The 18,430-nt window shown below is 36.6% G+C and overlaps 1 protein-coding gene across 1 annotated transcript; it reads right to left on the reverse strand.

Annotated features, from left to right (window-relative positions):
- Positions 1-1,193: 1,193 nt before the first annotated feature.
- LOC142335978 (uncharacterized) lies at positions 1,194-18,404 on the reverse strand. The gene is made up of 2 exons (XM_075384402.1): positions 17,445-18,404; positions 1,194-1,679 (listed from the first exon to the last, which is right to left on the reverse strand). Exons 1-2 carry the CDS (start codon positions 17,470-17,472, stop codon positions 1,351-1,353), a joined length of 357 nt encoding a protein of 118 aa, XP_075240517.1. The 5' UTR covers positions 17,473-18,404; the 3' UTR covers positions 1,194-1,350.
- Between the last annotated feature and the right edge of the window lie 26 nt (positions 18,405-18,430).

Raw genomic sequence — 18,430 nt, forward strand, 5'->3', positions numbered from 1 at the left:
AATCCGTCAACAACAAAGAACTAATAGTGCAAAAGAAGTCAATTAATATTCTAGAAGAAAGCGCAAAAGCATTCCAGAGCAATTTAAAACATAAGCGACAAACGTCAAAGTAATCGCTCTCAAACGACTAAAAACGTTGCTCTTGAACGTCCTTAGAGATTATTATATACCACTATAACAGCTCATAAAAATTTAAGTAAACAAATTACACCAATTGCGGCTCAATTTTCATTTGACTTTTAGTAAAAAAAAAACTGGCGCAAATTATTTCAGCTGCTGACTCGTGAATGACAGAAATTTAGATCACGTAAAACGAAAAAGTAAAGGGCTCAAAAGTCACCCGATAAGTGAAAAAAGTCCAGGGAAAATTTTGCATTGAAAAGGGCCAACACGTTTACACTAATTGATTCAATCTTTAAGTTTCACCCTTGTTTTTTTTCTGTTTTTGGAAGAAAATGTAAGTGGCAATTCCAAGTAAATGTTTTTGAATTTTTCTACAAGAGAGGTTTTTGTAATCTCCCGTAGAAAACTTAAAACAGCTAGAATATTTAGATATAATTAATTGGATAGAACTTCTCGCTCTCATCTCACGCAAAAATGAAGAAAAAAGTTTCACTGGTTATTACTGGGCATGATCAGAAAATAATGTTTTGCATCAAAAGCTATCCTCGCGTGCTCGATATGGTTTTAAAAAATGAAACAAGGTTTGCAAATGAGAGGGGGAAACATGAGCAACGGCACATTTTCGAGCCTCCCTGTTTTCATAAAACAACCATAATGACAAACTAATAACGGTTTGTATGAGATTATTTCCTACTTTTGAACCCGCATTCCTGAAGGTCAGGTTTCGCGCTATAACGATGGTTATGAAAAGTTGTGTTATCATTAGTTTTATATGGAATTTTGCAAATCATGAGAAAATGGATAAACGAGCGCTCAATCAGCAGATTGAGATCGATTTTGATCATGCAAAAATCGAGGAGCGTCAACAATTCATGAAGTCATAGAACCAAATTAGATGTCATTAATAAACACCTCAAGCAGAATATCAGCCGAGCCAAAGTACCCAGAATAATCCCATTATTACCATTATACTGTAATCTTTTTCGGTGAGGAACTTAATGTCTAATCACAATCAAGCTTATTCATTGATTACTAATGTTGAATCTCTCAAAATATTTGTGTAAAAGAAATGCTTTGCCATAATTTATTTACCATATATTTATAAACACATTCAATTGAATTTTACATTTATTCTGCGGGTGAATTATAGAATCTGAAGAGCTGGATCTTTTACCGCAATGACACAGAACAGCTCAGGCTGTAACGACATCCATAAGCAAAGGTTTGTCATCGCGAGTCTTGAATGCCATCTCTGCCTTGTGTACAACTTTTGCTCGTTGGCAGCACTGCGCATAAAAACTCGCCATTAAATTGACTATTTTCTGACACTTCTATCTCTCGTTTTGCCTCCATTCCTTTTCTTCTGCCGGATAAGTTTAGGTTGTGTCGTTGATGTGGCAGGTTGTCCGTTTGTGGCTGCGAAAGGTCGATTAGTTTTGACAGCAAGTGGACTCTTGTTGTTCGTTTGGCTATACTGCAAGACCAGGGCGGGTATCCTTTTGGACAAGAGCAGGCATCGTACACTAGCAGTGAGATAACGACCAACACTAAGCTACCTAAATTCCACAAAGTTAAGAATGCTTACCATCACCTTATTTTACACGTCTTCGATTTGAAAGCCTGAAAATTTAGCAAAATTGATAAAAATTCAAAAAATGATCGTTCTCGCATGTTTGCATTCTCCACTTCCGCTAGAATTTAAAGACGGGCTAATTTTCATTTATCCAATTGTCCTGCACAAATTTACGTGGAGTATTTTTTTTACTGGAACCAGTTTTACTAAATATAACATTTACTTCCATATCAGAGAACACCATTCTCACGGACGTTAACGCGTCTCAGCTTTGACATATTTAGCTCTAAAGGATGCTTTTCACTTTTAATTATTTTCATGTACCAAATTTGTCTGTTGAGGACCAATATGATCTATGAAAGCAAACAAAAACTCATAACATAGTCATATCAAAAAGTGAGCAATTACAGCTGAAATACAGCAAAATTTGATTGTAGTAATAAATAGATGTAAACCAAACGGCAGAAAACATACTGAACATCAAAAATAAGTTAGAACCCCTTAGTTTTTACAAAAATTTCATTTTTGACGCAATATTAATCCATCTCAAAATCGCATTTCGAAAACAATTCATACACCATTGTTCCCCTACACTAATTGTCTAGCCTGCATATGAAATTTCGATAATGCGCAATGTTAACTAACCAGATACCCCAATGTTGATGAACTGCGTCCAAGTTTCACAGTAGAACGAAAGTTTTCTTAAGATCTAATATGCTTTTAAGTTTGTTCAACTATGATTGCGTTTATTAACATATGCGTTAACATAAAAGAAACGATGAGCATAAAAAGTGATTTGGTGAAAACTTTTTTGCGAGACTTAAATGGAGCTCACCAATTTTGCATTGGGGTCTCCATTAAGTTACCGTTCCACGTGTATCAATAATGAAAACAATTTTTCCAAAAATTCGATTGCAAGATGGAGTAATAGCGTTAATAATGCGTTAAAAATTTAGGAGTGCTGATTTACTTTTGGGGTCGAAAAACAAGGGGTGCTGATTTACTTTTGGCGTTCAGCATAGTAATGTCGGAAGATTTTCTCTCGGACGAAAACGCAAGATGTCAAGCGTGAAAAAGTCACTAGAAAAATAGAATAGCTCAAGCGAGAGAAAGACTAATTTAGAAAATGATCAATAAGAACTTTGCATAAAAAGACATGCACAAAATTATTTCAAATTATTAAACTTATTAAATAGTTTCAAGTTAAATATGATATACGGGGCAGCCGTGGTGGCCCCCTGACTTTGCTGATGATCATATTTGGAGCAAGTTCACTGCATCAACTTATTGTAGCGACACCAAAAGACACCCGAAAGAAGCTCAGACGTTGGGTATTCACGAAGCCTGGCCTGAGTCTCAATATCAGAGCAAACAATCAGAAGAAAGTTGTTCAAAATATCTGGCAATTAAACGTTTTTCGAAAAGAAAAAGCTGTTATTTGGCACGATACGATCAACAACTCAATATCCCCGCATTCCAGCAACAACTATCACCCCCTCACCACTGCTGAGCTCATTGCCGATCTCAAGATACTTAAGCCCCACATTGCCGCAATATTATATGTCCAACGCGAAGGAGTCCCGAACATAAAGGAGGAACTTTGCAAAACAGGAATCCTTATTATCGACATCATCAAACACCTGCTACCGAAGCGGCAGGCTAAGAACCCCATCTTGACTCGGCAGTACCGACAACTGCACATTGGCCGTTTCTTGGAACAGAGACTCTCTGGAAAAGTCTTAGCCCATCTTCGACAACTCCAGGATCTTCGTCCCCGCCGAAACAGGAGGAGGAACAACCTGTCACTGAGACGACGGATTACAAGACAGAGACAACAATCGCCCGAAAACAGTGGACTCACAATCACTATTCAAAACCCCTGAAAAGTTTTAGCTGCTTACTCTTAGTCTTTCACGTGACCGTCTCTTAAGTGAGTTCGTGTTACCGAAAGGCTTTTTCTTTTAAGCAGTTTTCTTTTCTTTTCTATTCTGTCCTGCATCTGTTCTCTGAAAATTAAACTTTTCATGTGACCATCTCTTAAGTGAGTTTGAGTTGTCAGAAAAGCTATATTTTTCAGAGTTAAGTTTTCAGTTTCACGTGACCGCCTCTTAAGTGAGTGTGTGTTACCGACACTGCCTATTAAGTTATTCATCAACAATCCGTTAAGACAAATCAAAATCTTTTGCATGTGCTAGCCAAAATGTTCTCAAGAGTTATCACGTGCCAATCTTGCAATCACAAGATTGCAAAGAAGGAAGCAAAATTCTCATGTGCCTACTGCAGCAAAGCAATGCACATGACACCCGACTGCACAGGCTTCGAACAGTCCAGTATTGAAGTCCTTGTCAAGTTAGAAGCAAATCTGCTTCACATCTGTAACGAATGCAGTGAAAATAAGACACATAAGTCCATTTTAGAACCTGCTGAACAGTCGAAATTGGAAGACGATCTAACAGACCTCCGAGAACAAATGAAAAAGTTCCAGCAAATCATTGAAAACTCAAATGCAATGATCGAAAATGTAAAGAAAGACTTGACCGAATTAAAGTCAACTGCTCCCAAGAGTTATGCACAAGCTGTTGGAAAACTGCCCGGTAGCACAATTCGCGACGTGTCAAATGCAAACAACATTCCTGGTCTGGGAATTCGAATAAGAGGTATACCTGAGAGTAGAACCAAAACACCAGACGAGCGTATGCATTCCGACATCGAATCGGTTGAGCAAATCCTAGACTTCTTGAAAATCAAAGACAAACGCATGAGCAAAATTCATCGTCTCGGTAAATTTGACCCTGACAAAAAAGGGGCACGCACTATACTTGTTTGCATGGAAAACATCATAAGTAAAGACCTGATTCTGAAATCAGCTCACCTGCTAAAGGCCTACGAACAACCAATCTTCATAAGTCCTGAGCTGTCTGCAACGGACGCGAAAAAAGAAAATGAATGTCTGCGCATTCGCCGTGATCTCATTGACAATCATAATTACAATAGCAGGCAAGTTCGTATTAGAAATCTCAAGGTGGAGCATAAAGTTGGAGACAACTGGGTTGTCTTTGAAAACGCACAAAAAGAGAATACTGGTATCAACTGGTGACTATACACACTCGAAATGCTTTCGTTCAATGTAAGGAGTCTGATGAAATTTGAGCGTCGCCTGAAGTTCTCAGACTGCTTGTCAACGCGAAGCTATGACATTTTATGCCTCACTGAAACATGGCTGACTCCTGATGTTCAAAACTATTCGCTCTTCCTACCTGCATACACGATCTACCGAAATGACAGAATACCATGCGAACACGAAACGAAACACGGTGGCGTACTTATAGCAATCAGATCGACTATTATGCACGAACAAATTTTGATTGACCTACATCTTGAAGATTTTGTGGTGATTATTGTACAAACAAAACCACAGCCGACTCTCATATGCTGTTTGTACAGCCCCCCATCAGACAGCGACTACACCTGGTCGCCGCAACAGTTAGAAATTCTGCTCTCCAAAATATCAAATCATGCTAAAAGAATAGGCTACCAAGGCGTGTTCATTTGTGGAGACATCAACTTCTCCAAAACAGACTGGAACAACATGAGCTCCAATTCCGAGTGTGAAAACGCTGTTCTGGATGCTCTTTCGGAATACAATTTCCTGAACTACTCAAATCTTCAGTTAGACGTCATTCTGGCCAACAACCCTGACCAGATTGTGAAAACTGATCTTGACACCGATCTTTACAACTGTTACGCACTAAACGGCAAGCCATGTGCTGATCATCTACCGGTCAGTGTTACAGTAAACGCATTCCATAGCGAACTATACATTCCTCATCAAGTCAAATATGCCTTTAAGAAAGCGGATTGGGACGAATTGAATAAGGCTATAGTAGACAGTCCTTTCAACCCTTACTGTTTCAGTAATCTCGATTTCCTTGTCAAAAAATGGTACGAATGGATCTTCAGCCTCATCGATCATTTCATTCCGAAAGTTACAAGACACAGGTCAACGCTTCCACCTTGGGTATCCAGCCGTACCTCACACCTGATGAAGAAGTTAGCTACAAAAAAGAAGCAATGGGTCTCTCCGGTCTTGTCAAAACTCCTGAAGTTGAAGAAAATGGAGCGTCAAATAAAAGAAGCCACAAATGAAGATTTGAAAATGTTTGAAACCGAAATCTTTCAAAGTCGACAGTTCAGCAACATCCAGAAGTACCTACGTTGTGTTCGCAAGTCACCAAACGTTCCTCCTGTCGTCACTCTGTCCACTCAAAAACCCGAAACTGACCAAGAAAAGGCCAAATTATTCAATCAGTTTTTCCAAAGTGTTTTCAACGAGAAGCAACATCACTGCATAACTTTTGAGAACAGAGGCCTCAATAGTCTCCTTTTCTCCGAAACCGAAATCCAGCACATATTGGAACACTTAACTCTGAACAAGTCTACGGGACCTGACAACATCGGAAACATTGTTTTGAAAAAGTGCGCCTTCTCACTCAGCAAGTCACTCCTCCTCCTATTCCAAACAATCTCGAATAAAGGAATCTTCCCCAGATACTGGAAAATCAGTCAAGTTACGCCAGTGTTCAAAGGGGGAAACAAATCAGACACTACTTGTTATCGACCGATTAGTTTACTCTGCTGTGTGTCAAAAGTCCTTGAGCGTCTCATCTTCAACACACTATACAAGTTTTGCCAACACCGCCTACACGAAAACCAATATGGATTCCGAAAAAATAGGTCAGCAGTGGTACAATTGTTGGTCTACCTTGATTCAATTTACCAAAAGTACGATGACCCCACAGTAGACAACCTGACAATTCTGTATCTCGACTTTGCTAAGGCCTTCGATAAAGTACCGCATGACTTGCTTATACTGAAACTCCAGTCCTTTGACATTGGCGGAAAGTTGTTGCAACTCATAAGCTCCTACTTGAGCGACAGGGAGCAATATGTTAAAATAAATGCGGAAACATCCACTCCAGTAAGTGTCAGCAGTGGAGTTCCACAAGGCTCCATTCTCGGACCACTGCTCTTTCTGCTGTTCATAAATGATCTACCAGCTTCAGTGTCAAATTGTGAAAGTTTTGGATATGCCGATGATTTCAAGATAATTGCACTGACTCAGAGCCAACTCACGATTGGTGCCATGACTATACAGAATTGGTGCTCCGAAAACAAAATGCAACTGAACACCTCTAAATGCAAGCTCCTCAACATAAAAGGCACTTTGACAGCAGCAATAGACAACATTGAAATTGAACCGACGAATCTTCAGCGCGACCTAGGACTATGGATCACCTCAAGTCTCACGTGGAACGATAACTGTACCACGAGAACGAAGAAGGGATTAAGTGCACTGTTCCAACTGAAACGAAACCTGTCTACAAACAGCACGCGAAACAGTAAGCTAAATTCTTACGTTGGTTACGTTGTGCCAGTCCTGACCTACTGCTCTCAAGCATGGCAGCCGAACAAGTCGAATCTTGCGAAGTTTGAAAGGGTGCAGGAAATTGCTACCAAGTGGATACTGAATGCAAGTTTTGAATACAAAGATCGACTTCTACAGCTAAAGCTGCTGCCTCTCAGCTTATATGTCGAAATGCACAATCTCCTGCTTCTGATATCATTGGATAGAAACGAATACGACGTTGTTGTTGATCTACCTAGAGTCACCGAAGATAAAACTCGACAGCATACAAGAGGAGAACTGACGATCGGAACGAATCGACTCTACAAAACCGATGAAAACTTCTTCCATCGTACAAAATTATTATACAATATTATTATCAGAGTGTACACCAGCTACGGAAAATATCTCAATAAAGACACCATCTCCAAAATCTACTGGGACTACTTTCTGAGAAAATATGACAAGAGGGACAAATGCACTTGGCGAATTGTTTGCAAATGTGACCACTGCAATAACTGGAAAAAACTAGACTAAACTAAAACTACCTTTGGACTGAACTCATGTGGGTCTAACAAACCCTTGGATTTATTTATGTTTAAATCCTAAAGCCTTTACTACTACTACTACTACTACTACTACTAAACTTATGTTCAAGAGTAATTTAAAACCATTGACAGAGACAACAAAGAATTAAGGGCAATTGGAACATAATGGGGGGGAGTCAAGCGATTGGGGGACTAGGGCTTGGAGGGCTAAACGAGAGGGGGTAAAAACATCCAGATGAAGGATGGTACACTGGGATGAGTGGCGGGGGGTCAAACTTTCAAGATTTAAGAACCGCCTTTCAGGCCATAAAATTTTCTCAAAACAGTTTTGGTGAATCGCATTCTTTAGAGACCTGTTAGGCATAACGCTCTAAGAGAACTTAATGCCCTCCGAGTGTTAACTGTTATTCAATCTTTTAGGACGAAAAGTCAAATGGGTCAGACGAAAAATTGGTCAAGCAACAAAACGCATTAAAAAGTATCACAGGACCAAGATAGCTGCCAGAAACTGTGGTTGAGACCGATTAAAAACCTAATAAGAGATACACAAACCTACAAAACCGAGAAATAAAAGTACTGTTTGAAAATTAGGGGTTGCAGCTGACCAGAAAGCTATCGAGAGGATTTATCAAAATTTGTGGTGAAAGAATTCACTGATGAGGATTCCTGCTCTAATAATGAGTTATCCTCTTTAAAAATAATTGAGCATCGGTCATCAAATCTGTTTGTTTGCACAAGCAATAGAGTTGCAAAAAAGATGATCAGAAGCAACTAAACTTTTCATTTTCTGCGTAAAAGCTAATTTGATTGAATAAAAAACAAAGAGCAAACTAAAGAAGTGGCGAGATAAATAGACTATGCAAAAATTGTTCGCATAATCGAAATGCCTGTGGACCGCCATTTAAAACTATTTTATAGAAAGAATGGGGGAAACATTAAACTGTAGCAAATATTTCCGACGTCTACAATTTCATACTGCATGACAAAACCAACCTTCACTTTTATTTTTTCGATAGTGTTTCGATAAATACGTAACATTTGGCAGAACTAAAATGTTTAGCGTTTGTACGATGGTCTCCAAAATTGCGGTGCTGTTCAATAGTACGCAATTTTCGTGATTGATATCGAACAATTGGACAATGTTTTCTCGGTTTTGTGCGTTTTTTAATACAGTTAGAACGATACATTGACACATTTTTGTTATATAAGTATCACACAATGACACTCTGCTCTAACACAGTCTGTGTTTTAGAGCAGTTGTGATGACTGTGTTAGAGCAAAGTGTCATTCTGTGATCCTAAGATCTTAAAAATGTGTCAAAGTATCGTTCTAACTGTATTAAAAAACGTACAAAACCGAGAAAACATATCGCGAATATTCTATAATAATCCCGAAAATCGCGTACTTTTGAACATATTTCTCATGTACCTTCGAGAATGCATTGAAAACATAGTCTACTAATGTGACAATCTTAAATAACAAAAAACTAGCTTATTCTGCATATTCGACACCTAGTAAAGAACTCACCATAAACGGCTAAGCTGTTGATAGCAAATATTAGATATCAGTTGAATAAAACTAACGAATGCATATTTCGAATGCATAACGAATTCATAAAAAACTTTGAATAGTAAAATCCTGTGATCAATTTAAAATCACTTTTATCTTTATTTTAGAATCTTTATTTTAGATATTTTATTCATTTACTCACTGACAATTGAGTCTTTTCTCTGGCTATTTTATGGATAAAAAGCAAATTAAAAAGCAAAAATACTTAAACATATTAGTTTCATAATTACTCCTGATCTAGCTCAAACCTTTCATAAGAGTTCGACCGTTTAAAACATAACCGACTAAGAGAAGAACTTGATAAGAATTTACCTCGAACGACTAATATGCGTTCAAATCTATTGCAGCATGTATAGGTCAGGGGGAAACATCTAAATTCACTAAGGCTTCAAATGACATCAGTAGAGATATTATATACTACTATAAGCACTAATATAAATTAAAGTGAAAAAATTACACGAATTTTGTCTTGTAGTGAACCGCCACCACCTGATTTAAGCTGATGGGACTTGTGAAAGGGACACAATTTAGATCAGGCAAAACGGAAAAGTTAAGGCAAATCGAAACGTAAATAATTTTCAAAAAAAACAGCCAGTGTAAACTGGAAACGACTCGAGGAGTCGTGCAAAAAAACTCTTAACTAACCCTACTTATTTCAGAAATATCAAATATGTGGTCAGGCAGGGGATTTGATAGGTAGGTTGTTGATCTGTAGTTTAGATAGGTAACTGCGGACGCCAAAAATCATAATTGGTAATAGGAACATGAAAAAAGTAACAGCAGAGTCAGTAATTACAAGTCTCGATAAGAGTTGCCTACATGTATCGATTAATTTATTTAGCTTAGCTTTCAACGTGCACTAAATATAACGGCTTCTGAAAATTTACGAAGTGAACTTCGTCTTAATTTAAACAGAAACTAAGAAGGTCTAAAAAAGCTGGCATAATGCCAGAAAACAGCTTGGCAGTCCTGCAGTCTCAAAATGCCAGGGCAAAAATTAGAGCAAAACAACTCGTTCATTTTTCATTTATGACCGAAATGTAATACTTCGATTCTGACAATTTTTATGTTTCTTATGCCTTGCTGCAAATACCTACCTTTACTTCACTTAGGTGAGTTATTTGTAGCTGATCAAAACTCTTTCAACTAAAGCAAGCAAAAGGCAATTTAAAAATGAGGAAAGTCAGTTTTGAGAAAAAATCGTGCGTCCAAAAATATATTCTCGCAAATAAAAAAAAATGGAAAATGACGTGACGCATACAAACCATTCGAAATTGAACGAATGAAATGACCAACATCAGACCAATTGAAGTAAACGGTGATGTCACAGGTTGTAACAAGAATCATGACAAGGAAAAATAAACCGCAAGAGAGTGCCAATCGAAGCACTTCTCAGCTTTCGAAACTTTTGATAGACTAAATTTAATACAAGATTTAATTGATTAAAAAGCACCAAAATTTTAGAAGCACCGCAGGCAAATTACCGGAAAATAGACACCGTTGACCCGCTTTACGCACATTGGAATTGGGACCGAAAAATGAATAAAAAATGAGATAGATATTGAGAGAATCTTTCTAAGTGTTGGTGATCTTATTTGGTGAGTAAATTCAGCAGATTCGTTTAGATTTTAATATTACACTAAATTCAGCTTCAGAACTGAACACTATTAAGCATAATACTAACGCCAGTTAGCAATCGCTTTAATGAACCCCGTGGCTGCATAATAATTGCACTCCCAAACGCACGTGCCATATTTTCTTATAATAATTTACTGAGCAAAGGCACGCGCTCTTTGACTGGAGGAGCATTACGTACTGGGGCTCAAATATGGAAAAGATCCAAAAATGATTAATTGTCAAGAATTAAAATTTCAAGAACAAGAAAAAGAATAGTAAAAGCGAATACGAACCCAGAACTTGATTTTAAAATCAAGTCCCCATTAAAAGTACAAACGTAAAAATGTTCTAAAGACTGCGGACGCCAAAAAATATTATTTGGTAATAGAAATATGACAATAGTAACAGCCGAGTCCTTAACAACAAGTCTCGATAAAAGTTGTCTACATGCCTCTATCAATTTGTTTATTTGGCTCAACTTTCAACGTGCTTTTAATAAAAACGGCTTCAGAAAACTTAAAGAAATTTGTATTAATTTAAACAAAGAAGGTCTTAAAAAGCTGACAAATTACCATAAAATAGCTGAGATAGCATGGCAGTCCTGCAGTCTCAAAATGTCAGGGCAAAAATTAGAGCAGAACAAATTTTCGTTCAATTTTCATGTACGCCCGAAATGTAATACTCCGTTTCTGACAATTTAACATTTCGAATGCCTTGCTGCTCACAACTTACTTCACTTCACTTAGGTCAGTTACTCGTAATTGGACTCTTGCAACTAAAGTCAGCAAAAAAGACCTCAAAAATGGGGCAAGCGCTCTTTAACTGGAGGAGCATAAAGTACTGGTGGTCAAAAATGGAAAAGATCCCAAAAACTACTGATCGTCAAGACTTAACATTTCAAAAACAAAAAAGAGAGTAGTAAAAACAAATACGATCCTAGGAATTAATTTCAAAATCAAGTCCCACAAATAAAAGTACAAACGTAGAAATGTTCTTACGACTGCGGACGCCAAAAATTATATTTGGTAATAGTAATATGAAAATAGTAACAGCACAGCTTTTACTTATTTTGCTCAGCTTTCCACGTGCTATTTATATCACGGCTTCTGAAAATATACCAAACGAAGTTCGTCTTAAATTAAACAGAAAATGAGAAGGTCTAAAAAAGCTGACAGCTTGCCAGAAAACAGCCATGGCAGTCCTGCAGACTCAAAATGTCAACGCAAAAATTACAACTTTTCGTTCATTTTTCATTCATGGCCGAAATGTAATATTTCGTTTCTGACAATTTTATTTACTCAGGTGAGTTACTCATAATTGTCCAAAACTTTCAACTAAAGAAAGCAAAATGGAATCTAAAAAGTCAGTTTTGAAAAAAAAACCAAAAAGACAAAAAATTTATTAAAGCAAATGAAAGAGAAAACTAGAAAATAACGTCACGCATACCAACCATTCGAAACTGAAGAAAAAAATAACAACCATCAGATCATTTGAAGTGAACAGTGATGTCACAGGTTGCCACAAGAAGTTTGACAAGGAAAACGTAAAAGCAAGAGACGGCCAGTTATAGCTCTTCTCAGCCATCGAAACTTCTGATAGAGAAAATGTAGAACAAGATTTAACTGATTGAAAAGGACCACAATTTTAGAAACACCCTGCTTGACGCACATTAGGATGAAACAGAAAAAAAAACTGAGATAGATATGAACAGAAATTTTCTAAGTATCAGTGTAATTATTTCGTAAGTAAATTCTGCAGATTCGACTAGACTTTAATATTACACTTAATTCAGATTCTGAACTGAACGCCATTAAGCATAATACTAATTCCAGCTAGCAGTCACTTTACTGAACTCCATGGGTGCATATTATTTGCGCCCGCAGACGCATATGCCACATTTTCACAATAATTTACTGAGTATGGCACGTGCTCTTTAAATGGGGGAGCAAAACGTGCTGGGGTACACAAACGGAAGATCCAAAAACTGACTGATTGTCAAGACTTAACATTTCAAGAACAAAAACAATTGGACTCTTTAAACTAAAGTGATTGGACTCTTTCAACCAAAGTAAGCAAAAAAAACTGAAAAATAAGGCACAAGCTCTTTAAGTGGAGGAGCATAACGCACTGGTGCTCAAAAACGGAAAAGATCCCAAAAACTAATTATTGCCAAGACTTAACATTTCAAGAACAAAAACAAGAGTAGTAAAAGCGAATACGATCCTAGGACTTAATTTCAAAATCGTCCCCAAAAAATAAGTACAAACGTAAAAATGTTCTTAAGAGTGCGGACGCCAAAAATTATATTTGGTAATAGGAATATGAAAATAGTAACAGCACCGCTTTTACTTATTTTGCTCAGCTTTCCACGTGCTCTTAATATAACGGCTTCTGAAAATATACCAAAGGAAGTTCGTCTTATATTAAACAGAAACTGAGAAGGTCTAAAAGAACTGACAGATTGCCAGATAACAGCTGCCATAGCCTGGCAGCAGTCCTGCAGTCTCGGGGAAAAATTAGAGCAGAACAACTTTTCGTTCATTTTTCATTTATGGCCGAAATTTAATACTTCGTTTCTGACAATTTTATATTTCTTATACCTTGCTGCTAATACCTACCTTTATTTAACTTAAGTCAGTTACTCGCAGTTGACTAAAACTTTCACTTAAAGCAAGCAAAAGGTAATTTAAAAATAAAGTCAGTTTTAATAAAAAAGAAAAGTGACCAAAAATTTATTCAAGTAAATGAAAACGAAAACCAGAAAATGATGTCACGCAAAAAAACCGAAACAAATAACGAAATAAATAACAAATATCAGATCATTTGAAGTAAACGATGATGTCACAGGCTGTAACAAGAAACTTGACAACGAAAAAGTAAATGCAAAAGAAGGTCAATTTTAGCTCTTCTCAGCTATCGAAACTTTTGATAGACAAAAACTTAATTCAAGATTTATTTGATTAAAAAGGACAAAAACCTTAGAAACAGCCAGCAATTCACCGGAAAACAGCCACTGTTGACCCGCTTGACTCACATTGCGCTTGAAACAGAAAATTGAAAAAAAAATTGGGATAGATATTGACAGAAATTTTCTACGTGTCAGTGTTCTTATTTGGTGAGTAAATTCTGCAGATTCCGTGATTCTAAAATCACACATAATTGAGCTTCAGAACACTGTTAAGCTTAATACTAACGCCAGCAAGCAATCGTTTTAATCAACCCCGTGGTTGCATAATAATTGCACCCCCAAACCACATGCCATATTTTCACATAAAAAATTATTGAGTAATGACACGTGCTCTTTAACTGGAGCAGCATAATTAATGCCAGCTAGCAATCGCTTCAATGAACTTTGATAACCTAATGCACTATGACTTGGTGATCGAGCTTTATATGAACACAATTCTTTTGATTTTCCTCTTTTGATTTGACCATATCCACTACATTCCGTAATTCTAAGAATTTAAAATCCATTCAGTTGAAACAGTGAATGAAGTAAGTCAGAAGTCAAGAGTGAAAATTGTGATTTATATAAAACGAAAAACGTGATCAGAAGGAAAAGCGAATTAAAACAGCATAGCAGGACAAGAACTGAAATACAACTCAAAGAATTGTTTTAATTTCTGACCTGAGAATCATTTACTCCGCCTTAAATGGGAAATGAGATCGGTCAAATACCGATTCCTCACTCCACTTTAAAGGTATTTTGAAAAAAGTCACGCCTCAAACGTACTCGATTCTTTGATCACTATACTATTTCAGTGTGAACAAAACCACCACTCTATTTGACTTCCCATTGACGTGATGAAGCCGAAAAAAGCGAGAACAGATCTCAAAAAAGACAGCGCGCCAATACAATTCAAATTCTTTGAATTGTAAAAAGGAGAGCGCCTAAAGAATATCCGTTGAGAGGCTGACAGCGGCTATTAAAAAGGAGCAAAATTTATTATTAACTTCTTAATCTTGCCTTTTAATGGCAAAATAGAAAAATTGCAATTGATTTAGAAGAATTAAAGCTTAATTAAGTTGAGTAACGGCATATGATTGCTTCGTTGGTTTCCCTTTTTTATTAACAATTCTTTTTACGATCTTAACTGCTTTAACATTATAATGCTCCGATGAGCAACTTCTTCACGGAGAAATGAACAGAATCAGAGCATATAACGGAATAATATCGGATAATTTCCTCAAATAACAGAACCCTAAAAACTTCAAATTTTTATTGATGGCAACATAACAAGCAACATATTAAATACGTCAGCCATGAAATGTCAGTTGGAAAGTGGTCAGACAAAGCAATCGGCCGTGCAAAAGAATATCGCATTAAAATACTTTGGCATGTAAAAAAGAGTAAAAAACGATATTGAGTATAGTTAAAAAACAAAATATTGTTATCACGAAAAAAAACTTTGAAGGACAAAAGAAAACATAGCTGGCAGATTGCCAGAATATAGCCGCAATAGCTTCGAAGATCTCCAATTTCAAAAAGATGGCAAAAAGAGACATGCTGTGCAGATTGCCCGAAAATAGCCGCCGTTCAATCCCATAACCAAGATTGGGATTGAAAGAAGAGAAACCAAGAAAAAAAGATTTTTGTGCACAAACAATTTTAAATTGCGACTTATTTTGATGTCATTTTGGAGCTGAACATACTCTAGTATCAATACCAGTAGTATCAATACCAGTAGTATCAATACCAGTAGTATCAATACCAGTAGTATCAATACCAGTAGTATCAATACCAGTAGTATCAATACCAGTAGTATCAATACCAGTAGTATCAATACCAGTAGTATCAATACCAGTAGTATCAAAACCATTAGTATCAATACCAGTAAGCATAAGAGATGAAGACTAAGTACACAGTTCGGGTAACGGGCATCTAAAATTGGGCTTTATGGGTTCACTCCGTTTCAATTTCTGATTTTGTTTTTTGATACTGACTGTTCAATTTGAATTGCTTTGCTGAGCAACTGCTGTCTAAAACAACTTTTAGCAAAATGAGAAAAGATTAAACTAGCCTAGAAAATTCAAAAAGATTTCACGCAAATTGTTGAACAAGCTGTGAACTAAGGTTAAGCGAAGAAATTTTAGTACGACGAAGTGAACAAAATAGGAGCGCCATAATAGCCGGCTGAGAGGCTGACGGCGGCTAAAAAACAGATCAAAAAAGAAAATTTTCCTTTTAATATATGCTGAGATGTTGTATTTTGATTAAGAATCTGTTTAACTTATTGCTGCTTCCATTAGCTGCCCTCAAATAACCTTCAATTAGAGTGACGCACACTCACGTGACCTTATCTCTTTGATTTAGGAAAAGTAATGTCAATTTCATTGCAAGGAAGTCATTTTTGAGAGTGAGGTAAGTCATTGTTACCAAAAGATTAGTCACACGATTGGACAAAGAAAGTGCTCCACTATGATTGGAAAATGGCTTCACAAAAACAATTCAGTTGGAATTGCATGAACGAAGGAACAAAAAAATAGATTTGAAGTGATTGAAGTCATATAGTTGCAACAACAATCTTGACGACGAAATAAAAAACAGAGAAAGCCAATAAGAGCCCCAGCTATCGCTTTGCGGCTATTAAAACAACTCGACTACCATGGCCGTGTACTATCCAATCTTACAATCGGTTTTGATTTAGAAGGACTTAATCGTTGAATAAGAGCAATTTAGATTACGGAGAGATTTAAAAGTCAATCAAGAAAAGTTTTAGAAAAAAAGCGCAAAAACACTTACACTAAATGCTTCAAACATCGTTGGATAGCAATTAATTATTTCGTCAATTAAAAATGGTCACCAATCAACCATTACTAATGTCTGCCATAATCGTTAAAAATTCTATCATGTCAACAACGTTGAATTGAAGGAATGTGTAATAAGACACGTTGACATTAATGGCTTCAAACTTTATTCGAGAGTAATAACATACATTACCCAAGCAATTGCTAGCCCTATTCAAAAAGCAATAAAACAGTACGTATTTTCCACGAACTGATAAGTTAGTTTCCCAATAGGTTTTCAGTACGACTGAAAATAAGTTTCCAGTACAGTTTGCCCACAGAAAGGAGCTATAACCTCAAGATGTTAGGTCAACATAGTCCGATGAAAAGTTTGGTTCTTGGATAAATTTCCATTTTGCATTAATTGGAGGGATTAAACGATACTATCTATTGAAGTTAATTTAACCAATAGAGACGAATGCATACTCAATATTGTAAAATGGCTGCTTAATTTTTATTTCTATTTCAAGAAAATTCGATGCAGAAAATTAGCGCTCTTAAAAATTCACACCGATTGGAAAAAGGCTATTCGTCAGGCATGAAAAATGCCTATTGAAAAAAAAAACGCCGGCAACTTTAATAATTGAATCAGAAACTTTTGTTAACTTCAGTAAATTTGCTTTAAAAACAACTTCATTGACTCAACCTTAGAATGTGATGACTGCTTTCGATAATTATAAGACAAGGCTCAATGCCACTATATCTTCAAAGTTCACATTCCACACACTAGGGTCAAAAAATTTCTCGGAAAAAATGCACATTAACATAACTTCTATTCAGAAACATCGTAGCGTAAAAAATGAGAGCCCTACTTTTAACTTACCTTTGAATGGGAAGGCGAAGCTTGACATGACTTTCGCTTGAATTTGCTGCCTTGCGATCAAGTCTTTGTTAGAAGAGTACGACAAAACTCATTTCACACAAGCTCTACCAAATAGAGCAATAGCCGCGCAGGCGGAGAAGGAATATTATACTTGTGTCGTACTTGACTTATTTTCAACAAACTGTTGTCAATATTTCAATTTAACAATCAGCAAGGTATAGGATTGCAAGATTCAAAGTAAGCTTTCGAGGGTTGTGGTTTGACGTTGCTATGAAATCAAATATCTTTGTAACAGCTCTTTTGTAACTCAAATGCCAATCAGATGCAACGTCAAAGGGTTCAAAGACAAGCTATCGGCTTTAAATAGGCACCCTTCCTAACTGTTGTTAGTATGTTAGCGAAATTACTTGATTGCTGAGAGAGGAAACGCTTTTGACGCACTCGAATAAAACTGTTAATAGGTTGGTTAAGGAATTCTGACAACAAATTATTATGGGAGGAGCTCCAAAAAATTCTCACTACGGAAGTTGCTGCAATAAACAAGCGTGAAAAAAATAGTCAAAAGCTCATATAGAAATAAGTAGTGCGTGACTGACGCTCATAAAGACATCACGGAAAAAGCAATTGGCAAATAATCAGAGAACAGTCATCCAACCCACTATGACGTACAATCCCAGGATAGACCCTTTAGTAAAGCTGGTAAAAACCTATCAGCTTAATTAAATTGGTCATAACTAAAGAGTTAGCATGCAGACAGGCGCGGGAGGAGAGTCAATTAAAATTGTCGCGTGAAACGGCCATAAACAAAGGAAAGGCTGTTAATCAAGCAAAAATGGCGCTTTCAATTATTAAAACTGACCAAAGTCGTCAGCTTTTAATTAGAGATATTTATGAAGAAGAAGCAATTCATGTCCTGAATAAGTTAAGTAGATTAGCACAGAGCGAAGTAGATTACTTGTTATTAAAAAATTGTACTTGACATTATT

This window comes from Convolutriloba macropyga, chromosome 3, assembly GCF_964194025.1.
Source record: "Convolutriloba macropyga chromosome 3, txConMacr16.3, whole genome shotgun sequence".
Taxonomy (NCBI): domain Eukaryota; kingdom Metazoa; phylum Xenacoelomorpha; order Acoela; family Convolutidae; genus Convolutriloba; species Convolutriloba macropyga.

Bases quoted from the DNA above. Each gene is read 5' to 3' on its own strand.
- LOC142335978 (XM_075384402.1), bottom strand. From the start codon at position 17,472: ATGTCAAGCTTCGCCTTCCCATTCAAAG. The intron at 1,680-17,444 runs GTAAGTTAAAAG...TGTGGAATTTAG, and splicing joins CTTCGCCTTCCCATTCAAAG to GTAGCTTAGTGTTGGTCGTT.